At 31.9% G+C, this 27946-nt stretch overlaps 2 protein-coding genes across 4 annotated transcripts in view; one reads left to right on the top strand and one right to left on the bottom strand.

Moving 5' to 3' along the window:
* Positions 1 to 27946, bottom strand: part of Nha1 (Na[+]/H[+] hydrogen antiporter 1) — a 143943-nt gene that overhangs the window by 114568 nt on the left and 1429 nt on the right. Inside the window, exon 1 of one of the 2 annotated variants that reach the window (XM_072529042.1) lies at positions 13513 to 13784. The exons of the other annotated variant lie outside the window; for it this stretch is intronic. The gene's annotated coding sequence lies outside the window, so the exon portion shown is untranslated. Of the gene's footprint in view, positions 1 to 13512; positions 13785 to 27946 lie in introns of those variants that run through there. 2 annotated transcript variants of the gene reach the window in all.
* LOC140439247 (tetraspanin-33-like) overlaps positions 22297 to 27946 on the top strand; it is a 42233-nt gene continuing 36583 nt past the window's right edge. For both annotated transcript variants that reach the window (XR_011950605.1, XM_072529046.1), the window contains exon 1: positions 22297 to 22691. Coding sequence is in view for 1 of the 2 variants with exons in the window: in XM_072529046.1 (XP_072385147.1) it covers positions 22581 to 22691 (111 nt within the window). In the remaining variant the exon portion in view is untranslated. The remainder of the gene's footprint in view (positions 22692 to 27946) is intronic.

The raw sequence follows: 27946 nt of genomic DNA, 5'->3' as shown, positions 1-27946 counted from the left end.
AGTCTTTAATTTTAGTTATATTTAATTATCTAATATTTGTTATAATTTTTAAGCCCGTAAGTCTGATCTTATTTATTGTTGATAGCCTTTAGTAGTTGTTTCGATCTTCCTCATCTTTTTTCCATCAACTTCAATGTTTTCTGTTTTAATTTCGTTTTTATCTTGTTTTTATTTTTTCCGGAAATCTTTGTAGCAAGTGATGTTATGTCATTTATTACTTTTTGCGATATTTCATTCATATCTTTCACTGACAGAGATCCTAGTTTCTTTCACCTCAAGTTCACCTTAATATTCTCCCTACATTCATTTCGAGGGCTTCCACGTTTGACAATTTATCCTGTTTTACTAATTATCTTGTTTATCTAGTTTTTTATTTTTTATTTCTATTCGCACTGTGAATAGTCGATGATCAACACCAGTGTCGACAGAATTTTTTTCTTTGCCGTCTGGGCTCTGGTACGTCCATTTTCTTCGCCTCTTTTTCTCAGAGAAGGTGTTTAAACAGAATAGGTTTTTTTCCCAGGTCGAAATTTCCATTATATTCGTTGTCGACGTTAACTAGTTAAGTAATTATTTGTAAATATTTTTATAGAAATATTTTTTTGTTTAGTAAAATCTAAAAAGATTTTTAGTCTTCAATGGTTTATAAAAAAGATTTTTACGCAAGAATATATTATCCTTATTTATTTTTTGTTAGCAGAAATGGTCAGATTTTTTCTGTCATTACATTTTACTTAATTTGTGCAAAAAAAGTAAAATGGTGAATCATTATTTAAATAATTGTTGATGCAATATTTGGTAATAAAAAATACATAATATATTTTTTTAACTTTAAATCAGTTTCCGATTTAAGAAGATTAAATAACGAAATCATTAGCCAATATCCGATAAATCACTATTGTTTTAGCACTTATCACCTTTTATAGCTCCCGTATTTGCTAACAGAAATATTTATTTGCTTGTGAATGAACTATAAAGAATGTGCGATTAATTTTCCGTAAATCCTACAAGATCACCGTACTTGCCTTATTAGATTCCAAAAAATTAAATATTTTTATCAATTGGTGATACCTGTTTTTTAGACAAATAAATTAATTAAAATATTTAAGTTTATCCATAGGTAATATAGCTGTAAAAAAAAATTAGAGGAAATAATAAATAGGCGCTAAATATCGCGCCTTATTCTTATGTCAATTCAGTAACATTCCCTTACCCAGAGACAACATTATTTATTTATTTATTTTTTGTTTGTTGCATTGGTATTGAACCTATTATCTAATGTGTGCTATTGTGTCGTATTTTTCTTTTATTATTTATTTAGTTTATTTTATTTTAAGTTTAGTGTTTAATAGTCTTCTTAATCATAATTTTAGTTTAGTTTCTTTATTAAATATTTTTAACTTAATTTAATTCAACGCTAAATTTGATATACCCTGTCCACGATTGTTTTGTAAGAGCCACGTGCAAGCCCAAAGGAGTCTGATCTTTTTCTTCTTACTGCTGTACGCTGTACGCAGTTGTTGCCGGCGTATTATAATTAAAAGTCGGGAAGCCAATGCAATCAAAGATTTATTTTCCATTATAATGGTTTCAAAATGTAATAGTTGATACCTATATTGTGTCTAATATCTCTATGACCATAAACAAAAAAAAATCAATAAAACCTCACTCATTGTCACTCATATCATAAGTCATAACTTATCATGCAATGTAAACACGATTTTTTAAAACATCATAGAAACGAGGAATCATAACAAATCTCATATGATATTGTCATATGATAAAATCATGTAGTGTAAAGTCTACTTTATTGTAGAAGTTTAATAACTTGTAAACGTTTGAACCTGAGTATGGACTGTATTTGTAGAGACTGAAACCGGTCATCATAGTCACAATAATAAACCAATTGTAAGTCTTTTTATGTTTTCTTTTTACCATTTCAACAACAAAATTCATCATTTTAAAGTTGTAATATTTTTAAACACATTTCGTAACTACATAAATTCATATCTGCAGGACTAAAACTAATAAATAATTTAAACATGGCTCGTAATTATATGTAATATTTACGGCTATTGATTCGATGAATATTCAACATTAATATGAAATGTGAGAAAACATTGCTCATTCACAAATTCCGGTTAACATAATATTATTATATTGTTTTAAAATTCCTGTAACACTACATTTTAATAGCAATTTGCAAAAGTATGTAAAATATTTTATATCAAACAAACGTGTGAATTATGTAAAAATACAAAAATTATAAAACATCTAGAAAGCTTGTCAATTTTTCTTATATAGTCCAGTCCATCTTTAGTCCAGTTGCTTATACAGAGTGGCCCAAAAGTCTAGAAACGGTCAATTGTCTCGTAAATTCTAGTAATAATTGTACAAAATTTTAGGTACACCTATTTTGGGATACGGAGATTCCATATTTTATATTTGCAATGTTGCTAGATTTGTCGTTTCTCTTATATTATTAGTAACTTTGGTTTTTCAAATTCATCACCCTGTATCAGTCATTCTGTCATTATTGGAATCTTCTATTCAATACGAGTTCAAAAAAATGTAACACTTTATGGTATTTTATGGTCTTAAATACATAAAACAGAAGTCTGGCAACGCCTAATTGTCTCAATTAATTTTTTAATACTAACTATTTTCAACTACATTAAAACGTAATAATTGATAGATTGCAACATTTTTTAACATAATGGTTTCTTTATCAAGTGTTCAAAATGTGCTTCAATTGTGCGTTGACAGTACCCTAATCGATGGTAGAATGCTTCTACCACATTTCTCTATGATTTTGTAGAAATTATTCGAGGTTCATCGATAATTCGTTGCCTTAGCTCTGCAAGACTTGCTAGTTTAGTTTTGTAAACTGAATTTTTCAAGTATCCCCAATAAAAATTATGAGATAACCCAGGAAAGACGGCACCGTGGGCTATCCGCCAATCCAAGCAGATAAAGGTACCGCCTGAGTCTACAGTGGCCGGTAAGCATAACTGCATGAGCTTAGCCTGTCTCATACCTCCACAACTGGGCCAGGAGTCCTGAAACCTCCGCAGAAGACGCTCTTTAAAACTACCCCGACCAGTACTGAAGGGCACTCCAATGACAGGTTCGGGTCCCACCGGCAGAGTGAATACGCCCTGTCGTGCCAGGGCATCATCCCGTTCGTTCCTTTCCATGCCTGTGTATCCCGGTATTGGTCCACGCAACATCAGCAAGTGCTCTCTTGCACACAAGAACCAGCTTAGAGTTGACTTTGGGCGCTTTAAGCCGTTAGCGCTGCTTGACTGTCAGAGCAGATAGAAATCCGATTCTGGTCCCATATACTCTGGCACATGCCGGCTCGTCTATTCTGGACCAGTCCGTGAACCAGGTGAGACCGCTTCGGCGGTCAGTGCAGACCCTTGTTCCATTCACTCATCCCGATCAGGAAATTGAACCAATAAGAAGCATGAGAATACATTGAGGGACCATGCTGTCCTGTACCATAGAAATGTGCTCTCTATGATTAAGGACAGCATGGTCTGGAAATATTAAAAGAAATATTACGGTGAGAATTTATGTGTAAACAGATTAAGTGAAGTTTAGATTGTAATAGATAATAGATTTAAGAGATTGGGTAGAATTAATTGCTATAGCAATAGAATGTGATTCTTTTCAAAATTCAGGGAAAAACCTTTTTGAGATTTGTTTAATGAGGTGATTTAACTATATTCAGCAAGCATTTAACTATATTCAGCTATTGTCTTGTCAAAAATGGGAAAGTTTAGAAATTTAATGTATGCAGATGTTATTGTTGGGTGCGTATCGAAAACAAAAATATATTAATTTGATGAATTTCGTAGAAAATGGGAATTCTGTGTGTTTTTTTTTAATACTATAAGATTTTTGGTTGGATACAATGGTTAAAAATGGAGAGGGAAGGAGAAGTTGTATTTTTGATGCGATTTTAAAAGCGGAATTTCAAAAATTCGAAATTTTGTTTTCGAAAGTGTTGGTGATTATATGTATGTTGAATGGTAGTAGTGAAGACGTTAATGTTAACAGCATTTGTAAGTACCAATAAATTATCATCGCATTGGGAGAAGTTTAGTCTAGAAGAATTGAGTATCCAAAAGAAAATAGAAATTTTGGTTAGGACGTGAGATCGTCTTTCGTTTTTGGGAGCAGATCCAAAGAACTGAGTTTAGCTAGTGAATTTACATGAGACCATCCTGGTAAATGTTGGCATTAAAAAAAGTTAAAAGTTAAGCGGTTTATTAAAATTTGAGAATATAATACGGGGATATAAAGTTTTGAAGTAGAACAGTAAATAATTAAATTTATAAATTTGTTATATATATAAGATGTGTAAAGTAATATAGGTTATTTAATAAAGCGAATTTTGGCTGCGCAGTTTTATAGGGGCGGAGAGATATTTATATTTCTTTTGTTATGTAGATGTAATGTATTTCCTTTTATTTCTGTTGTATGCATTGAACACTATTAAGAGGCAAAGGTATTTTAAATCTTACAAAAGAACCTTGAGATTGAATTTAAACAATTGATTTAAATTTGGCGTCTTTAAATAAGATTAATGGAATATATGTTGAATGAAATACTGATTAAATGAATTAATTGTTTGCTATATCAAATTATTGAAAGTTATAAAATCAGTAATGGTATTTACATTTAGATCATTAACTGGCACCCAACGTGGGGCTCTGAAGAAATACCGGGCATAGTATAGGAAAATAGAACCGAAGTGAAAGCGTATAACATTTTATAATTGGATATTTTTCTTTTTCTCTTAATTTTAAAACAATTGGTATATGTGAATTTTATAAACATTCAAAAAAATTCTTTAAAGAGATTGTAATATATTTTTGCGGAGTGATAATCGAAACGTCACATTTTAGTAGTCGAAAATGTAATTTTAATAATAATAACAGCTTTATTGTCCAATAAGTACCCATTTATAAGACAATTTTACATTCATTTTAAACTAAATTTAAATTCCAGTTACATTAAGAGTTTACATTAATTAAAGAAAAGCTTAAACAATTATTATCAAATAAATCAAATATTTTATTGAATCTCAGCCATAGTGATAAGCTTAATTTAGAATATAGGTGAATATGCCACAATAGTTTACCAAACAATTATATTTTTCACGCATAATACATATAGGGAGTTTAATATCAGTTTTGTTCTGGCTTGTGTAGGTCTGAATGTGGAAATATTTCTAAAGGGATAAGAAGGTACATTAAAATGTATTTGTTTGAGAATATTGGGGCAGTAAATTACAATCAACTGTAGCCTAATTCCATATAAACACAACATTTAATTCCCAATTATGTAGTGAATCTGAAACGTCGCAACAGAATATTTTGAAAACACTATTTCATATCATAGTATAAGATGTAAATTCTTTTAGATAATAAACGAAAATGTGCAATTTTTTACATAAGCTGATGTCACTATCTTGGCGATAGTCAAAAACAACCCTTTTTATTACTTTTGCAGAGAGTAAAAGAGCTCCTTTCGCCGAGCCTGACTCGCTACTACGATAAAAATCCCAAGAGAATGGAAAAGTTTGAAATGAGGGAATAAATACGGCAGTTATATTTAAAATGTATTCAAGGGAAGTGTCTGGAGGACAAGTTAAAAGTGACAATGATTGCATTACAAAAAAGGAATTAGGTAGCAGCGGGCATCGATCTGTCAAGCAATAAAAGAAATTAATCATGGTAATAGATAATAAATTAGGCGTCTACACAGAGAGGATTCGGAATAAATAAAACTCGTGATTGATAAACAGTGCATCTGAACTGAATAAATTGGTGAATTGTGAAAAATAATACAGTTAATTAATATGTAAATATTTTTTATCATTTTTAAGAATAGATTATATCTATCATGTGCCTCATGTTTGTTATTGGTAACTGTATAAGTATATTTATAGTTATTTATATTTATCAGTTTATGAATTTTTATTAAATTATAAATCTCCCCGGAGCTATGAGAAATAATTTTATAATTTTTGGTCCGTTTTAAAAAAAGGTTTTAAAAAATATAAATAGCATTGAAAAGTTATTCAGTTCTTAAGCTGTGTTTAAAATTTCAACTTTCTAACTCATCGAAAACTTGGAAAAAATCGAAAAACACATATACGATATATTTGAGGGTACTATACACCTGGGATGCCTGGGATGCCACATGCCTCGCCCCTTAGTTAATTACAACTACTTTTAATCAATACCATATTTAATCCACTATTTTCTGAGTTTTAAGTTATTCAAAAAAGGACAGCAATTATTTCTACAGGTACCATAGCTGGAGCATCCGCGATTTCTGAGCATTGAGGCCGTGCACCGTTAGGTTAGTTATTGAAAAATCAAAAACTTCAATGTGTTTTAATTCCGTAAAATTATTTCCCTTAAAATGCAGTTTTAATAAAAATGATTGGATGACAACAAAAACATTGGATGACATTCTCTTTAAAGAATGGCTTATTGACTTCGACAAGAAAATGACAGAAAAAAAAAATAGAAAAGTACTGTTATTTGTTGATAACTGCTCTGCCCATAAACCTGACGTGAGGCTGAATAATACAACAATCCATTTCCAATACAACTTCACTTATTCAACCGATGAAAAATTAAGGAACGATTTCTGCTTTTATGAGAAATTAGAGCAAATATGGATTTTTATGACATCTTGAGCTACGAGCCCCAAAAATTATACGTTGGAACAAGCAGTTATTTTGTAAATAAATTACCAAATTACCGAAATTCTTTTATTTTAATTTTTTTTAATTGTAAATACGAAATTAACAACATTTTTTATGATGCATTGAATTATTTTTACAGTTTAAATATATATTTTATGTTATATTACTATTTAATTAATTGTTTGAGAGCCAAAAAATGCTGACAACTAAATATTGGAACCAGAGGATTTTAACGAATTAAAATAAAAATTAATAAGGCGTAACGTCGCCATTAGCTTGAATAACAGCCTGAACTTTATTAGACATTGTATCAACTAGGCCTTCACAGAATTTAGGGGTGAAATTATCCCATATTTCTTGCAATTTAGCACATAGTTGTGGCAAAGTACGCTGAGCGTTATTTCTTAGGCGTTGTTTCATTTTGTGCCAAAGTATCTCTATTGGATTAAGATCCGGGCTGCTAGAAGGACGTGACAAAACTTTAATGTCATGTTCTCTCATCCATTTTTTGGTAGATTTAGCCGTATGGCATGAGGCTCCGTCCTGCTGAAAGATACAATCTCCGGATGGGTATAACTTTTCCGCACTTGGTAGAAACGAATATTCAAGGATGCCTTAATATTTGCTGCGTTTACTATGGCCTCAATAAAATGTAAAGTTTCCAACCCTTTGGCCGACATACAACCCCACACCATGATGCCCTGTAGAAACTTTACAGTTGTTTTGAGAAAATCGTTATGGAATGCTTCTCGAATCACACATTTTCCCGCATCACACGCTTTTGATAATCTTCCACACAGACATCAACTTTACTTTTGTCACTATAAATAACTTTGTCCCAGTTATGTTTGATCCACGAAAGTTTTGATTTAGTCCAAATGTAACGATTCCTTTTTTGAGTTTCTATCAGCAATAGTTTTTCTTTGGCCTACTCGAATAAATCAAAAAATAGATTTATATCGCAAAGAAGAACCTATCAAACATACCGTATAAAAACTAAGACCGCTTTTGTGGATATATTTGCGACAGGATTCTTTTCAAACATATATCCCAGCTTCTCTATTCCTTCTAGCAGTTACTTCTCGTAGTGTATTTCTTCTTCCTGACTTACGTATTCTAATTAAATGCTTTACACTTCTTTGAGAAACAGCTTTTGGACGGCCTGAGCTTTTGTTGCAAAAATCAATAAACTCGGTTCGCTAATCCCAGTCCGAACTGTCTACTGAATTTAGTAATTATTTTTTTGCGAAGTTAGTTACTTTTTGACAGACTAAAAGTGGCTGGAAATTACTATACAACCAAGCACCCGTACTCATAGCCAATATTAATAGTAAACAAACTAAATAGTAAATAAAATAGAACTTTGCGAATTACCGACAATCAATATTTATTTATCTGCACCATATAATAAATAGTTATGTTAAATTATAACAACTAACTATATATATATATATATTTTTTAAATATATACCACCCAAAATTTGATGGGTTTAGTATACACTTCGACCATTTAGAATAATTCTTCTTTTTTTAAAGAAAGAAGTCTGTAATAGCAGGATACTTGAGCTATTAATACTGAGAAGTAGGAATTGTTGTGTTGTAGGTTTCCGACAATGAATCTGTCAAAATTTGTCCGAGCTAAGCGAATGGAGTTTACTAGCAGTTTCACCATATTTCTTAATTATATTTCATATTTACAATTAAAAAAAATAAATAACAGAATTTCAATAAATCGGCATTATATTCGCAAAATAACTGCTTATAGTCGTTAGAGCTCGTAGTCCCAATAACATGACAAGAAAAATTTCAGTTCTCTCTGCTATTCATATAATGAACCAAAGTTATAATATAATTTTTCGGATTTATACCAAAGGCATAATTTTTCGGAAAATTGCATAAAAAATTGTTTTATAAAGTGCAAGTTTTTCAAAGAGACAAAGCTATATCACCCGTAGAAAATTAGGAAAACTCAAATTCGACAAAATGACGGAAATAAATCGGTTTTCGAAGATACTAAAGATCATCAGCCAAACAATGAATTCATACAACTTAATATCGAAGCCACAGATGAGACAGAAGACGAAAATTTTTCCAATTCCGATGGAAATTCCATCCAATCGGAAACTTCTAACAGCTTGTAATATTATAAGAAGTTTTCTGCAATAATAATCTGTAATAATAATCCTGTCATAAGTAATGCTGTTGTGTATATTTTGTCAAGATATGTAATGTATCTACACTAGTGGCCAAAATTCTGGAAACTTTTCAAAAATTTTAATTGTGTTATTAGCATTTCTCTTTTTCACAAGACTTATGTTATTTATAAGTTTATCTATAATTTTATTACATCGTTTTATGCTTCTACTTAATATTTAACATCTATTTTAAGGGGGAAAATCCTCTTAAAATTTAAAAATAAATATAACAACAGCCGTTAGCTATTAGTAGATATATTTAAAAAAAATGGTACAATGATTATTATCTACAAAATTAGTATTTGGTAGGATAACCTTTGTTTTTAGGACAGACTCAATTCTGCGAGGCATGGAGCTGACGAGACAAGCCAAATCTTCTGGTTTAATAATTCCAAACCAGTTTTGAATAATGGCTTTTATCAGTTCTCTCTTGTTGCTTGGGTTTCGGCGTGATACTAAGACTTTCAGCGTTGACCACAAATTTTCTATTGGATTTAGATCGGGACTATTTCCAGTCAAAGGCAGAACAGTAACATCATGGTTTCTCAACCATTCCATGAAAGTCTTAGCCGTATGACAAGGCGCTCCATCCTGCTGAAAGATGCATTGTTAGGCATCCCCTACAAACAAATCTCTGATAGACGGCAGCAGTTTGGCTTGCAGTATGTCTTCCTTATATTATTTTGCATTAATATTGCCCTCTATTACTGCTAAACGTCCAACTCCATTAGTGGTCATGCAAGCCCATACCATGACACTCACATGATGCTTCATAGTGACCGTAGTACACTGGGGCAAAAGGTCTTCTCCCGGTCGGCGGCGAACAAACTTCACACCGTCACTCCCAAAGATCGAGATTTTGGTTTCATCACTTCAAATTACTTTACTCCATTGTTCTTCTGCCCACCCTCTGTGTGCCAAAGCACAATCAATGCGTTTTAGCCTCTGTTTTTTGTTCAAGAACGGCTTCTTTCTAGAGATTCGTGCTCGCAATCCATTTCACACAACTTTCTTCTGATAGTGCGGTCCTATATTTGTAATCCAGTTGATTTGACAATATCGTTAATATCTTTTGCGGATCTGCGACGATCTTCTAAAGAAAGTCGGCATATTCTACGCACATCGTAGTGACTAACTTTGCACGTTCCACGTTTGCAAACTTCCATTATACCTGATTTTGTGGCGCCCAATTTGTTTGCTATTTCTTGATAAGTGTAATCCTCTTCTCGAAGGTTAATTGCTTTGGCTTTCTTTCCTGGCGACCAGTCAACACGTTTTGGGTTTCTGGTTGCCATTTTCGTTGAATCGACTCTGATGAATTCCTCTCCGACAATTAAACACCTGATAAACACTGGAAGCCGCACGAAACAGTACTAAAGGCCACCTAACCGCTTCCAGTTGGGTTGTTGACTGACTAGCAAAACCCTGACGCAATACAGTATTGCCAATGTTGCCATTCACAAATCTCGGATTTTCGGCGTTTCGCTTGAATCTGGTTCCATATTTTATTAAATAATGATGTTAATAAAAAAAGAGTGAGAAACACTTAAAATATTATGCAGGAATATAAAACAATAAAATAAAAAAGTAATTGTAATGGTAAACTATATAAATCATGATCATGAGACGAGTCTTGCTAAAAAAACGATAATTTTTGTAGTTGTAATTTTGGCCACTAGTGTATCAGGTAGGATATCTATTTACAGATAGGTAATGTAATTTGGTTTTTTAATAAAATAATTAATAATTTACGGAGATATTTGCAAAAAAAGCAGTTTTTTAGCACTAATTTATAAATTTTATTAATTTTTTTATTAACAAAATAAAATGTTATTAGTACATTTGAACATCGAGAAATTACCTTCTTTTAAATTCGTGCGAAATTTCGCCCCGATCGGTCAAATAGTTTAAAAGTTATTTAATTTATTTATCCTGGAGGATAAATATTTAAACTATTGAACATGCTCTATTAATGATGCTGGACACATGGAGGATTTATAGGATTCTTTAAGACTTAAACTATCTCAGAAGTTAAATGCATATTCCGTTTTCATCGAAATTATTTACAAAATAAACGTTTGAAAAAGGGGTATGTTTTTTACTTTTAAACAATTGTAATAACTTCTATATTTTTTAAGCTTCAGATTGTACGTACAACCATTGGATAGCTGGTAAAAAACTCACATTAAAAAAAAACCTTCTATGACCAGTAGGAACGAAATTAGGGACTATTTTGACGAACTTTTGGAGAGTGGCAGCTGCTACTCATCCCGCCTTTTTTACGCATACTAAGATATATTACCGGTTTTCTATTATATACATGACCTTTCTCCTATTCACATGAATAAATATAAAATGTAGGGACACGAGGACGGTATACTCTGTGATCTTTGGAGATATTTAGATCTAAACACATAAATAAATTTGTTTACCGCCCTCGTACTGTACATATACCTATACACATAATATAAACATATAGATCATCAAAGTAGTAAATAGTTAGAATAAATACAAGGAATATAATAATATAATGTGTAAAAAATTACCTGGAATTTAATTTATAAAATATATTATAAGTATTATTACATCATTGATATAAAATGAAAAAAAATAACAAATTAAAAAAAAAGTAAGTTTTTACAGTGAATTTCAAATGGACTCAATTTTTCCGAGGTTTCCCATATTTCCCGGCCAGTGAAAACTATGTAGTTATTCATATTTCGACGAGCTACACCAGATTAAAAAAAAAAGAGGCTTCTAGCTGCAATGGAAGCCGAGATAATGTAAATTTTTCCTACGTGTTTCAATTTGAAGTTCCGATCTCGAAAAAAACGGAGCTGAAACAGTTATCTGCTACACTTTCCTATGTCGATCTTTCGAAAATATCTTCGTTTCGAAGGGCTGTAAGTTTCGAAAAATTGGATGAATTTAATACCTATAAGTTTCAATATAAAGTTTAGATTATTATTCAAAATTTGTGCAAATTTTACTTCTTAATATTTATAAACAATGAAGATATGATTTTTTTTAAAACAGTCCCTATCTTCGTTCCTATTGGTCATAAAAGATTTTTTTTAATGTGAGTTTTTTTACCAGCTATCCAATGGTTGTATGTAGAAGTCTGTAATTTGAAAAATATAGAAGTTATTACAATTTTTTATAAGTAAAAAACATACCCGTTTTTCAAACGTTTGTTTGTAAATAATTTCGATGAAAACGCAATATGCATTTAACTTCTGAGGTAGTTTAAGTCTTAAAGAATCCTATGAAATTTGCTAAATGTGTCTAGAATCATTAATAGAGCAAGTTCAATAGTTTAAATATTTAGCCTCAGGGATAAATAAATTAAATAACTTTTAAACTATTTGACCGATCGGGGGGAAATTTCGTACAAATTTAAAAGACGACAATTCCTCGATGTTCAAATGTACTAATAACATTTTATTTTGTTAATAAAAAAATTAATAAAACTTATAAATTAGTGCAAAAAACTGCTTTTTTGCAAATATCTCCGTAAAATATTTATCAATTTTAATTTAAAAAACGGAAAAATAAAGATAGTCTTGATATAAAAAAAATTATATAAATATTGTTTATGTAAAATGTAAGGGAAAAAAATTATAGACAAAAATTCTAATTGTGACCATAAATTATTGTCTTATAAATATTAAGTACTTTTTTATTTATTCGTCATCTAGTAACCCCCACCTACGTCGTAAAAGCTTCAGATATCTGCGAAAAATGTTGCTGTAAAATCGATGATTTTTGCATAACCAGACTGGGCTATATAGTATGTACTATTGATATGTATATTTATTTATATTTATGTATATTCGGTTCACTTATTTCTACTAGCCACCAATGATCGGTTATTAGAATATCCCGATTATAGGAATATTTTTTCTTGGCATGAAGGCTATTCCAATAAGCGGGTTGGACTGTATTAGATTATAACAAATATTTAGATATAACCTCGATATTTCCTTCGTTAAATTCGAAGAATTAAATTTGTTACAACCTTATAAAGATCCTTTTTAAGTTAAACTTTAAAATATATTGATAGAAGCATACACATTTTCCGCCTAAATCAAGAAAATAATGGTCGAGGATTTCAAAAATTTTAGAAGCGAAAAAGTGAAGCATTCACCAACGTTTTATTCACTTGTGACATACTATATCATATCCTACACTAAGGAACGTTTTGCAGCAAAAACCGCGAAACTCTGGTCTTGAAAAACCAGACTGGGCAATGTAGTATGTACTATCATTATGTATATTGGGTTCACTTATTTCTACTAGCCACCAAAGATCGGTAGAATATCCCGGTTATAGGAATATTTTTTCTTGGCATGAAGGCTATTCCAATAAGCGGGTTGGACTGTATTAGATTATAACAAATATTTAGATATAACCTCGATATTTCCTTCGTTAAATTCGAAGAATTGAATTTGTTACAACCTTATAGAGATCTTTTTTAAGTTAAACTTTAAAATGTATTGATAGAAGCATACACATTTTCCGCCTAAATCAAGAAAATAATGGTCGAGGATTTCAAAAATTTAAAAAGTGAAAAAGTCAAGCACTCACCAATGTTTTATTCACTTGTGACACACTATATCATATCCTACACTAAGGAACGTTTTACAGCAAAAACAGCGAAACTCTCTTTTTTATAGACTTCAAAACTTTAAGTAAACTTTAAGGCGGTTTTGATTTCAATTGTGTTTATTCCACCTCCATCGCTAATTCCAATTAACAAATAATTTCTGTGGAACGTCACACAACAGGTAAGCAAATAGTTGATCGGTATACCAATTGAATTTTACAAAACGGAAGATAAACAATACACAAATGAAACTGATAAGAATACCTTCTGTATTTGCTCTACAGGTTGTCATTTAGTAATTGTTTGTTGTTATTGGATTAAGTGTTTTGTTAAAGAAGTATAAAAACTATTGGGCTATTTACAGGACCGTAACTGTCTCTTTTGAAATCCAATATTAGAAAAAAAGCACTACTCAATGGATCTAAAAAAAATTAAAATAGGCTGCCGATGTACTGGAAAAATCAATAAAAAGATATAGACTTGCGACAAATACAAATATCTAAAACCAATTGATAAAGAACAGGCAACCAAAAAATTATTACCGCAATAGTAAAACCCAGAAGTGCTATAGAATATAACAAAGAAGAAAAAGAGGATATTGTGAAACCGAAATGCGAGACTATTTTGACCAGATGTCATCTTACCACTGCTACGTCGAAGCTTGAAATGGTACCGGTAAGAAAAAGAAATAAGTTATAATTTTAATATCTCTTTCTTATTAATTATTTTTTTAAGAAAGTAGTATTTGAGATGATACTCTGAACAGCTATTGTTAATAGTTTAATTATATTCACTACGTCCTCTGAAACAAAAATGAGCATTACAGAATTTAGACCTCAGTTAGCTTATAATTTAATACAATCACCTGAAGAAAAACTACTTCCAAAAAAAAAGAGTGCATACTTTTACCAAACCTGAAGGACCTGGAAGGAAACGACGATAGCCATGTAGAGGCTGTCGTCAAGTATTAAAGTCTTTAGGTTTAAGTTACCGTGAAGTGGATAAAAAAGTTCGTAGGATTATAACGTTTTATTCCAATTGCCCTGGTCAACCTGAATACTGTTTGCCTTGTTTTAATAAGGCACATAATTAATATGAAGAAGCAAAAGTTATACTTCTGTGTACTAGAGGGCATGAAGTACTTACATGTACACTCATGCCATAAGACAATAACGTATCTCTGGGGGCGCAATGTGACGTAAGAACTAGTATATTAAGGATTTAACCGCTGCAGTCAAGGTGTTAATAGAAGTATGGTAACTGCATCAACTATTAAAGTTGATTTTGAGAACGGTTTTTAAAGTGGAAATTAAAACGCCAATAAACTTATTTTAAAGTTTAATTGTAGCTTATTCCCAATTAAAATAGTAATTGCTTTAAGATACCACAAGAAAATAGCTTCAGAACAATACTAAAGTTATTAAAGGGATAAATAATTTTTGAGTAGTACATCTATTGATTAAATCCACTGTTTCGAAGTAAAGTCGGATTCATTGTTTAGAGAAAGTGTCGCTTATTAAATCAGAACGACTGCGGTATCTCGAACGAGTACCGATCCGTAAAAGATGAGATTTTTTAATAAAGTTCCCATCTCCAGTCAGATTCGAAATTCACGAACCCTGAATTTTTACGCTAAGTAAGTTGACCCTTTCTGGACTGTGCCACCAAGGCATTACAATAATTTATATATTTATTTTGTTTGTAATTTTGTTCTTTGTTTCTAAAATCTCACACTTTTGTATTTGATCGGGTAGATATCAATGTAATTTATTTATTATATGCATTTTTTACACATTTAATCCCAGATTTTTTAATTATAGTTACTCTTACCACGATTTCAAATCTCGTAAACAGTCTTAGCGATGATTTTAAATTGTCATTTATTAAATTATCTACGTAAAATATAGATGATTTTATTGTAGCTGCACTTTAACCAGTTTGGTCGAAAATCGGTATACAACTACTAGCAGGATAGCATAAAAGCAAGGAGTATAAAGTAAACAACTGATCGATACAATTTCCGTTTGTAAGAGGCATTTCCGCATTTGCGAATATTTCGCTGTGATGCATCTGATTTTATTAAAATATATACGTTTTTCGCTTTTTGGGGTGCACCTATTTATATCTATTTTTGATCAAGTTAACATAACTTTTAGTTACTCTTCTGATTTATGAGATCCTATTATTTGCAATTGTATTTGGCGAACTCCTAAGAGTACAATTGTTTTTATACAAGATTAAAAAGAGACTAAAAAACTCTGCAGCAGTAGGTCAATTGAGTTTTTGTTCAAAGTCCACATTAATCTCGCAACCAGATAAAAAGTAGGGTTAGAAAACTAGTATAAGCCTGCTTTTTATCTTCTTCTTCTTCGTTGTTGTTCTCCTTCTAAGTACTTGTTGTTTTTTGCGCCATGAAACTTAGATCCATATTTTTAATTTTTGATGTGTTTCTAGAACATTTTCGTACTAAATCATTGTCGTTTTAGTAGCACGTAAACACTTTTTAAAAATCTTCTTTTGCTTCTTCTTCTTCTTCGTTTACTATTGGCTCTTTAATCTTTTGAACAATCAGCCAGTATATTTGGCCAGTACTTGCCAGAACTTTAACAATAAAAAAATTGATTTCCATAAACTACAAAAAAAAAAATACTTTTTTATAAGGATGGTCCAAATAATCTTTACACAAACTGGTTCCCGTGTTGTGCTTGTATTATAATGGTTTCTGTCTTCTTCCTCTTTCTCTTGTGCCTTGTGCTTAGATGTACGTTGGCGGTTGTCTGTAGTCTTCAAAACATTTTTAAAGTTCAGTTCGGTTCGGTTCTTGGAAATATGATCCTTCATGTTTATTATCCAGAAATGTTTTTTTCTTCCTGGACCTCGGCAATATACGAATGTATAAATGTCAGACTGCTTTTTTTGAAGCAAAGCTTCTATACTGGCGTTATACGAGGGTGGATTGATATAAAACTAGCCTTTGATAGAAAAAACAAGTTTTTTGATATTAAATCGATTTATTTCTCAACATAATTCCCTTTTAGCTCGATACACTTGGCAAAACGATGTTCCAATTTTTTTATCCCATCGAATCGATCCAATAATGCTGCGTAGTACTCACCATTGATTGTTTTTCCTTTTTCCAAGTAACTAGTCGATATGGATGATGCCGGCACTTTACCGGCCGAATGTGCACTCTTTGCCTTCTTCGGCGGCCCTTCGCCGCGTTTGCGCCACTGTTTCGACTGTTCTTTGGTTTCCGGTGTGTAGTAAATCACCAAGGTTTCATCAACGGTGATAAATCGGCGAAAAAAATCGCGCCGTATCATCGCCAAAAGCGTCTCCGAAGTGGTCACACGTTTTTGCATTTGATCGATTGTCAGCAAACGCGGCACCCATTGCGCGGATAGCTTTTTCATGTCCAAATGAGCGTGAATGATGTTGTGTACGCGTTCATAGGAAATGTTTAGGACCTCTATTAACTCGCGGAGCTTAATTCGACGATCTGCCATAATCATTTCATGTACTTTGTTGATCATTTCCGACATGGTGACTTTATTTTTCCTCCCGGGACGCTCATCATCAAAAACACTCGTACGACCACGAACAAATTCAGCTTTCCAAAATTTTACTGTTGCTAACGAAGGTGCAACCTCACCATAAACTTCGTCCAGGTCTGCTTTGATTTACACATTTGTTTTACCCTTTGTGTGGAGGAACTTAATCACCGAACGATACTCGACTTTTTCCATTTCTCCGAAAACACAAAATTTGCTTGCTTTTGACGGCTGTAAAAATCAAACTAATTGTTTTTAAAACTTAAAATTTTGACAGACGTGATGTCATGAATGGCAAATGTCAACACCGAAACGTCACGAGCGTCACGGAAGTATCGCCATGAAATAGCGTATTTCGTGGCGCTACTTCTACAACAAAAGCGCCTTGGTAAGGCGCTGTAAACAGTTGAAAAAGTTAATTTTTCTAAATAAAAATTTTTGTTAAAATAAGTAGTTAAAACTTAAAAATCGTTGTAAAACGATGTAAAGGATTTTCCTCATTCTGTTAACCATGGACGATTCTGTTAACCATAAAAAAATTTATCAAAAACTACCGTACAGAAGATTTTCCTTTATCATCCCTCCACTCTGAGGGAGAAGTTGGGGGTGAATGGTTAAAAATAAGAAAACTCTGAAAAAGTTTATAAAGGGTAGCGAAAATTATTTTGTCAAACGTAACGTTATCATAACTACTATTTGCAGTATTCCCTTTGATCATCCCTTCACTTCCATCCTTAAATGGGGGTGAGCAGCTGAAATACTTTTAAAGGTGTTCGTGGACTATCCTTCTACTCCAAAAGATGGAAAAACTCACTACTTATTTCAACCCCTAATTTAGGTGCTCTAATATTCTAATAAATATTTCCTTAATCTATATTGCATTTACCAATATTTATGATAAATTTATAAGTGATAAAATCATGAAATTTTCGTCATCAATGAACACACGAAAGAAAAGCTAAACTGCAATAAATCATTACGACATTTTTAGCGATTTTTTTTTGGTTTTAGCCACTTACCCCTATTTTCCAACCCTTGATGGGAATAGATGATAAATAGGAACTCTATACACAATATACTTTAATGAAAATTTACAAAATCGTTTTCATCACCAACTCCACCAACGAAATACCTTAACAAAGTTCTTCTTCGGGATTTCAGTTACTCTCCCCCGATTCCAAGGCTTGAAATGGAGCGTGATGAACGGTAACACTGGAAATACGAATTTTTATAATATTATAAAAGAATCTTTCTGGTTTTTAGTTACTAACGCTTTTTTACACCCCCTGGAGTGGGGTGTAAGAACATTAGAAACCCTATACACAATGATCTAGAATAAAAGGATAGTTCACAGAATCATTTTCAACAACCTTTAGTTCTTAGCAAATTTTCCGATTTTCAGAAACTGACCTCACTTTTCCTACCAATGATGAGAGGGGATAACAACTAGGATAACAATTCTACACAATAAATTATGATAAATTATGGTCCACAGAATCGTTTTCACAACATACGAAAAACCTTAACAAAGCTCTTCACCGAACTTTTTTGATTTTAGCCACTTATCTCCCATTCCAATGGTGGTAGTGAAGAGGTTATTAAGGGAAATACTACAAAATCATTTTCAGAAACCATGAAAAGCTTTCACAAAGTTCTTCATCGAGTTTTCTTGTTTTGAACCACTTACCTCAGACGTTCACCCCTAGAGTGGAGGGGTAATAAAGAAAAACCTTTTACACGGTGATTTTTGGTAAAGATATGGTTGACCCAATCGTTTTCATCACACACGAAAACTGATTACAAACTTCGTCATCGAATTGTCGGGTTTTAGCTACTCGCCGCTTATTTCAACCCCTGTTTTAGGGGTTGATGGTAGCTTAATGAATATTTCATTATTCTATGTTCAGTTTACTATAATTTTAAAAAATTATACCGATATTATAATTTCTCTTTGAAATAAAGCAAAAAGAAGGATGATCGATTTCTCACATATTTTTCTTTAATTAGTTTAACTTCTTAAACTTTATTTAAAAAGAATGTTATTTGTATTCTTTTTCTTTATATTAGATTTTAGATCAAAAAAAGGCAGTCTAACCGATAGTGCGCTCCTGAACCTTTCCTTACAAAATAATGTTAGGGGTACACATTTTAATGATTCAATGTGGTTCAGTGTTCTAACCTTAAGAGAGCACTTATCTGCATTTGGCGTGTCATAAAAATACATTGGCTTTAAGGAGACCAACTTGAACGTCTTTTGCACGGGCAGCTAGCTTTAACAAAGAGAATGTTCAAATATTTTTTGACCATCTGGAAAAAGCATGTTATAAATACAATTTTTCCAGTAATCAGGTTTACAACATAGATGAAACAGGCCTAACCATTGTGCAAAATAAAATTGCAGCAATAGTGGGGCGCAAAGGAAAGAGACAAATTACATCGCTGACTTCGGCTGAGAGAGGATCATTGATCACTTTAATTGCATGCATGAGTGCTGCAGGGAATTTAATCCTACCCATGTTAATCTTCCCAAGAAAGAATATGAATGTGCAACTCATGAAAAGTACTCCTCCTGGATCGATATCAGCCGTTCATCCTAGTGGTTGGGTGCAGTCTAATTTATTTACAAAGTGGTTTAAACACTTCATAGATACCCTCTAAAGAGTTTCCTGTAATTCTTATATTGGATGGAAATTTAGATGTGATCAATCTGGCAAGGAGAATAACATAGTTATAATTTCATTACCTCCACATTCAACACACAAACTGCAACCGCTAGACAAAACTTTCATGGGAACGCTCAAGGCATACTATAGCGAAGAAATCAGGCAATGGTTACGTCCTAATAACCGCACCCTCTCTCAGTACGATATTGGAGAACTTTTTGGCAAAGCATACCTTAAAAGACAAACTGGAGAAATTGCTGTAAATGAACCTGCTATCCTACCAAAAACACCAGAAGCCAGCAACATCAGTGAACCAGGTCCTTCTGGTTTGCAGAAGTTTGTAAGTCTGCAACCTATTGAACCTGATATCCTAACAAAAACACCAGAAGCCAGCAACATTAGTGAACCAGCTCCTTTTGGTTTGCAGAAGTTTGTAAGTCCTCAAGCTATTGAATCTAATATCCTACCAAAAACACCAGAAGCCAGCAACATTAGTGAACAAGGAAGCATTAGAGCAGCAAAACAGCAAAAAGAAATTAAATGTACAAGCAGTAAAACGACACATTACGGCTAAATCCACAAGGGAGGTGACTAAGAAAAAAATTAAAAACAAGTCAGAGAGGCGGCATAAAAAGGAAATTGAAAATTCTTCTGACAACTATAGTGAGCAGGAATTTCAACCAGCTGATGAAGATATGGATTTGGAAGAGATTCCTGGTGTAACAGATCCGGAAAATACTGATGTAAATTGTATTTTCTGTGATGGAAAATTTTATGAGGATTATCGAGGTGAAAAATGGATTCAGTGCCTTATGTGCAACTTGTAGGCACATATAGATTGTTCTGGTGCAGAAAGAGACGAATATGTGTGTGAATATTGTACATAAAAAATTATAAAATAAAAATAAAAATATTTTTACTAGTAGCCCATATTTATATCACCTTTCCGTTTCTTACTTAAATTACAGAACATTACAGAAAAATAAATATCTTACTAGGCAGAAAAACGGACATGCATTACATGCCAATTATGTAATTTGAACTTTCTCGATCAAAAAATAGTCAAGATATCAGCAATAAACAAAATGGTAGCCCATATTTGTACCTTCTCCTCTACGTCACTGGCAGACTAGAAACTTGTAGGTATACACTCTTTCCCCAGTTTTTCTATATCCCAAGCTGTAACATTATTATTGATATTATTTGTGTAATTAAAATTTTAATAACTATTAATCGGTTTCAAATAAACCAATTTACAATAGTTTATAGGTATGAAAGTTTTGTTTTTTGATCAAAATTGCAATAAAATACCACTTTAATTTCAGAACAAGTGTATAATTGAATAATACAATCCTGGTGACTGTCAAATGTGCCTCAAATTGCATGCAATAATAAATTCTCGACATAAATCCAAGAATATGTTACGAGCCTTAAGCGCTGCCTGACTATCCGATCAATTATAAATTTTTGCCGCTCTAAAAATCAAATGGCCAAAAATCATTTATTTATAAAACTTAGGAATTTCTCCAGTTATTTCCCCTGTAGATTTACATTTTGCTCGCAATTTTCTTATATATAAGCGATTAAGTTTATTTTTTGTCTTCAGGTTTTTACCGTGTAGGTAGATACATATGGCTTAAACATGTTTCTATACCGAGCTTTTTTTGTATTTTAGTTTTTTGAGGTTGTCAAAAATTTACATAAATTTTCTTGTGAAATTTTACGTAATTGAAAACCAGAATTCTCAAAATTTAATATATTAATTATAATTCGAAATGTATTTTCACTAAGGCAACTATATTCTGAGATCTGGGAAAAACTGTATGCCTGTTATCTTAACAGCAGATCTTAACTCGCTAAAAGGCGAGTATATTACCGGTTGTGTAAGCAAGTGGTCACCTTTTATAAAAATCAAATCTACCGTTGTTGGCAAATTATTTATTTATTAATACATTATATATAGATAAAAGAGTGAATTAAATTAATTACAAATTATTAATGAGAAACTATTAAACATAAAAGTTATATGTTAGAGACAAAAATATCCAAAACAATAACACAAAAAATTTCAGTAATTTCCAAAGACAATATATTCACATAGAGCCCCTTTGCAACTGCTAAAATCAAGTCTGAAAAGAGAGTATCGCAGTATCAACCTATATTATATAAAGTGTCAGAATCTTTTGATATCAGTCAAATTTCTGTAATGTTATTTTAGATTTTAAATCCCCAATATGACATAAAAGTTCATAAATTTAGAATTTAGTTTTTAGTTTTTTAAATTATAAACGAAAATTAACAATTTTTGGTGTGCTTGCCATTCTAATATTTCAACGTATGTACTGGTATGTACTTCATAGGAATCTATAATTTACATTGTCTATCAAATATTAATACTTATGGTTTTTCAAAATGAAAATTAATTCAAATTTAAAAAATAACTACTACTAGTTAGGCAACTTGCATTTGAGTTCCGTAGAGAGAGATGTATGCGTATTTGGACGAGATTCAACTTTGCTAAATAGATGACGAGATGTTTTTGTTTTTATGTCAAACAGCCCAACAGCCGTCAATTTCCATCAGTTCAGCTTGTGTCAGTCAGTTTACAATATATTATTACATGACCGTTATAAATTAAAATAAATGCTAATATATCGGTGATTAAGTTATCGATGTGGTGAATATTAAATCAAACACAGCAAAGTCCTATGTGAACTCAAGAATTATCTCCATTCAAAATCATTTACATATGCTGTACTGCTGCAGTTCCCATTGTGCAAGAGCACAATAGATAATACTATCAATTTCATAAACAATCCAAAAACTTAGTAAATAATGGCTACTGCCTATAGAAGAGATTATTATAGACGTCAACCTACTAGTAATTTTACATATGTGAGTCCCTGTGTGAAATATCTCATTTTCATACTCAACTTTATATTCTGGGTGAGTCACAAATTGTTGTATTTTTAAATAGGATTTATTGAGTTAATTGCCATTGCAATTGATTCGTTGCATGATGCAGTACATTTATCTTAATATCATTTATCTATAACATGGGGTTTTAAAGTGAATCATGTATGATTTATAATAATAGGTGATACAGAAATGTTAAAAAATATATTACTTAAAGAAAAGTAGTCATTTTGATGACTAATAATTTTGGAGTTTTAGATAGAGCATTGACAATGGTCAAATTGATATTTTTGGCATTATATCTGCATTCAATATACCTAGTGTAAACTTTTAATCCCTATATTATGTGTTTTTAACTTTTTTTTAGTGTGGCTGGGATAAAATAATGCTAAATATTGTGCAAACATTTTTCTTTGTAAGAATCTCAGTAAAATTAATATTTGTTTCTTTTTATTAACTGAATGGATGCCACACATCAGTTTTACTTAAAAATTTATGGCAAACCTGGGAAATTGAACAGGAAACCTTTTCTAATAGTAGCAACAATATGTTGCAACAAATACTCTACTCTTCCATGCACTCCATTAACTGAGGAAAGTTCTTGGTCTAAAAAAATTTATGCTACGTTAGATGCTTCTTTGAGCATGTTAACCAATATATATTAAAATAAAAACACTCTGAAACATATGCATGTGACTGTGATGCTAATGTTGATAAGGTTAACCATTGGATTGTTCAACATAGATTTAATCAGGAAGCCACTAAATGTTTACTGCAATCTATTTTTAAAGATAAAGTTGCCATGTCGAAAAACATTGTTTCCCTCTCTATACAAGTGGTAAATCAAAATCTTAATAGTAGGTCCACTTTTGGAAGTTCTTCAAATGTACCAACTCCAAATTATAAGTGTATTGAGATCAACTAATAGACTGTGTGATTGTGATTTTGTGAACATAGGTAATTACGGATCAGCTGTTGTTATTACCCTGTTTTCTCTTGTGTAATATATCCTTCATATTTGCCTATTTTGTTTGTTTTTAATAAAGCCCCTACACAAGGCACTCCACAATAATTTCTTTTACATGTGAAAAACATTGGACGGCCATGCTTTAATAAAGCCGAAGTACAGTGGAAAACAAGCAGTTATAACATACAACAGGGCTGTGTCAGGTAGACGTAATGTGCAAATTCTGGAGCAGAGAATCTGAAACAGTCAACCATATACTTTGAGGCACTAGATCATGGAAAGATCTTTTTGGAGGCTACCAAAAACATGTGGCACTTGTCCGCTAGACCTGTACAAACTGGTACACGGTTTTAGAATTCAGGAATGTACATCATGAATGAATGGAAGATGTACAATAAGCCAGTTTTCTGCAGTACAACTAGTTTATCATACTTTAAGAATTGTTAGTGTTAATGTCCCACTTTAATCAAACAGAATATCTTCCCTTCTTCTTCAGCCTTCATTTATCCATTGTTGGACATAGGCCTCCTCCAATTGGTTCCACACTTTTCTATCTTTTGCAATTCTCATCTACTGCTTTCTAGCTACACCTGTTATATCGTCTATCCATCTCTTTTTGGGTCTTCCCATGCTTCTTTTTGTTTCTCGTGGTCACTTTATGAGACCATCTGTTGGTGTCTTGTCTTGCTGCATGTGCTACCCATTGCCATCTCAATGTCGCTATTTTTTCCATGTTCGGTTACTTTAATTCTTCTACGTATTTTGGTGTTGGGAATTTTGTCTCTGATGCTTATATTTAACATGGCCCGTTGAGTTACTCTTAATTGTTCTGCTATTTTTCTTGTTATGCCATAGTTTCCAATCCTTAAGTTGCAACTGGTAGTATACAAGTGTCATAGGTTTTTCATTTTAAGTGTATTGGGATTTTTCTGTCTTTTAAAATGAAGCTCAACTTACCAAAAGCAGCCCATGACAATTGTGTCCTTCTTTTAATTTCTAGGGTTTGATTTTCCTTTTCGTTTTTAATTGCATGTCCTAGATATATATATATATATATATATATATATATATATATATATATATATATATATATATATATATATATATATATATATATATATATATATATATATATATATATATATATATATATATATATATATATATATATATATTGTTCTACCTTTTCTATATTGATGTTATCTATAGTGATGTTTTCTAGGCTGTTGCTTAATATCTTTGTTTTGTCGAGATTCATTTTCAATCCTACTTGATTCGATTTGTGATTTAAATCTTGTAGCATTGATTTTAGTTTTTTGAAGAAAAAGAAGCAATTTAGTTTTTTGAAGACATTTTCTAATGCCAAAGTAAATAAGTTAGGGGGAGATGGTGTTGCCTTGTCTCACACCTTTGCCAAGATCTATTTTCATAATTTCCAGATCATCATCTATTTTTACGTGAAAAGTAGCATCATCGTATATATTCTTAAGGAGGGCAGCATATCTTGAATCTACTCTGGCGTCGTCCAATGATGTTAAGAAAGCCCATTTCTCGATACTGTCGAATGCTTTGTGATAATCGACAAATGCCAGATGTAGTGGTATATTGTACTCTATTGTTTTTTCAATAACTGTCCGGATTGTTTACAAGTTATTGATAGTGCTAAAACCCTTACGAAAGCCTGCTCGCTCCACTGGTTGGTATGCATCTAGCTTAGCTGTCAATATATTTGTTATTATTCGGGTTAGTAGTTTGTAAAGGTGTGACAATAAACTTATTGGTCGGTAGTTTTCTATATTTGCGGCGTCCCCTTTTTTATGGAGTAGAATGACTTCCGCATTTTTCCATACTTTTGGTATTTGTCCTTTCAATAGTCATTTATTTAGTAATGCTCTCATTGCCTCTTCTAATGCAGTACCTCCCATTTTTAGCATCTCTGAAGTAATTTTATCGTCTCCTGGTGTTTTCCCATTTTTCATTTGTTTTAAGGCGGCTCTAATTTCTGATGTTATTATTTCAGGGAGATCCTCTGAGCCCACATTTAAGATATGTTTTGTTGGTATACCGGGTTTCGGAATAGTAGAAGTATACAGCTTCTCATAAAATTTTTGGATTTCTCTAATGATCTCTTCCTTATGAGAGCACAATGTTCCACGGTCGTCTTTTATCTTTATGATTTTATTCCTGCCAGTGGATTTACATGTTTTTAGTTAGTACTTTCATGTTCTTATTGTTCTCTATGGTTTCAAGAATCTGGTTTGTCAATATCTACATACTACAAAATCAGTATCTACATACTACAAAATCAGTATCTACATACTAAAAATACAAAATTTAACAATACCAATATACATATCACAAAGCAAGAGATCTTTTTAACTGAGTTAAAGTTGTATTGAAAATATCAAAATCGAGAACACTTAATAGTCCCATGTATCTATCCAATGGGTTGTGAATACCATAGGTTGTTCTATGGAAAGGAATATTGAATGTGGAATGAATTTGATGTGGAACATTAAAGTTAATCTGGCTTAACAGGTTTGGGCAATGAATAAATCCATGTATGATCTTATACATAAATATAGCTCCTGACATATCACGATGGTTCTTGAGTGACGGTAAAGATAATTGTTATTTGATATAGGAATAATCATGATTTTCAGTAGTAGTATGGACATGGTAAGCACAATATCTTAAAAATTTATGCTGGACTCTTTCTATGGTATCAATATTGTTCTGAAAATATGGTCATCAAGTAACTGAACAGTATTCCAAAATAGTTCTAACTAAGCAACAATATACTAATCTTGTTGAATCAATGGAAAAATACTTGCAAGTCCTAGTAACAAAAGCAAGAATTTTAGATGCCTTTCTTGAAATAGAGTTTATGTGGTCATAGAAAGTAAGCTTCTCATCAAAAATTACACCCAAATCCCGAATAGAAGAAACATAATTCAGTGGCTGATTATTAATAGCATAGCTTGTTTCAAACCTATTGACTTACGAGAAAAATTTATAAAACAACATTTGTTTACATTGAAGTGGAGTTTGTTCTGATTGCACCAATTTTGTAGCCTGTGTAAGTCATCTTCCAACAAGGCTTGATCTCTTAAGTTATCTATAATTTTCCAAAATTTCAAGTTATCTGTCAACATTAGACATTTGCTATTTATGAAACAGGAAGTGATATCATTAACGAAGGTATTAAAAAGAATTGGAGAAGTGTGGCTTCATTGAGGAACTCCAGATGTTACTGTGATACTGTCAGACAGATGACAACCTATATACATATCGTTTCATCATCCAAAATTACTATCTTATTTGTAACCTTGCTCTGATTTATTTGCTTGTCCACAATCTCTAGATCTAGTTTTACTTTGGTTTTGATCATTTTCACGTCATAACACTTGTTGTTACTCTCACTCACTCTATTTCTATCTTTCAAAATTATCCAATTATTTAATACTCATCCGGAATTTTTTTCTCATTCAGTGCTTACCAGGAACCTTTTGAAGTGCTGTTTAATATGCTTGTAATTAAACACATGCTCAAGATCAAAAAATACCACAGGCATATTGGTTTCTTTCTTTCTATATTTTTGTGTTAGCAACTTCTGTTAGAAGAGGACCAATAGTCAGAAATACATATATATGGTTGCCTTCAATCTTATACACATATTTTATTATATATTTTTTCCTTTGTTGCGAGCTATGCCGATACCTACTCACCTAATCTCGCCTATCAAATTTATCCTATCAAAGAAGGTGAACTCGAACTTCTCTCGAACTCTTTAATTAAAAAAAAAACAAATTAAACAAAGTCAAGCTGAGTTTGACCAACGAAATGGATTACGTTGGCTTTAACGCCGCTGTAGTTTGTGGCTTATTTGCTTAGACTGCAACTTAAGAAAACCCCTCAAGAAAGAGTCTAACAGGGTCAAATCGCACAATCTAGGAGGGGAGTTTACATCACCTCCACGTGTCTACGTGAATATGATCTACATATCAAGAGAATATGGTTTTTGTTTATTTTAGAGGCTCAATCTAAATCAATATGATAAAAAATAACTGTAGTACATATATGTTGGACGACTTAAATAAAAAAAAAATGTTTTCGTAAAAAATCCATCAAAATCATGGAATGAGTATTGGCAATATTACTATTAAATTGATATATAGTGTGAACATCCGTCCGAATCTAGGTCTATACAATTACGTTATCAAATATTGCCAAAAATGAAAAATAAATATAATATTTATGATTTATATGACTAAATAAACCCACAGATTAAAACCATAGTGAGGTATTATCTAGTTTT

Source organism: Diabrotica undecimpunctata, chromosome 4 (genome assembly GCF_040954645.1).
Source record: "Diabrotica undecimpunctata isolate CICGRU chromosome 4, icDiaUnde3, whole genome shotgun sequence".
NCBI classification, from domain to species: domain Eukaryota; kingdom Metazoa; phylum Arthropoda; class Insecta; order Coleoptera; family Chrysomelidae; genus Diabrotica; species Diabrotica undecimpunctata.
The sequence above is the reverse complement of the archived record's forward strand: the minus strand, read 5'-3'. Positions and strand labels throughout refer to the sequence as shown.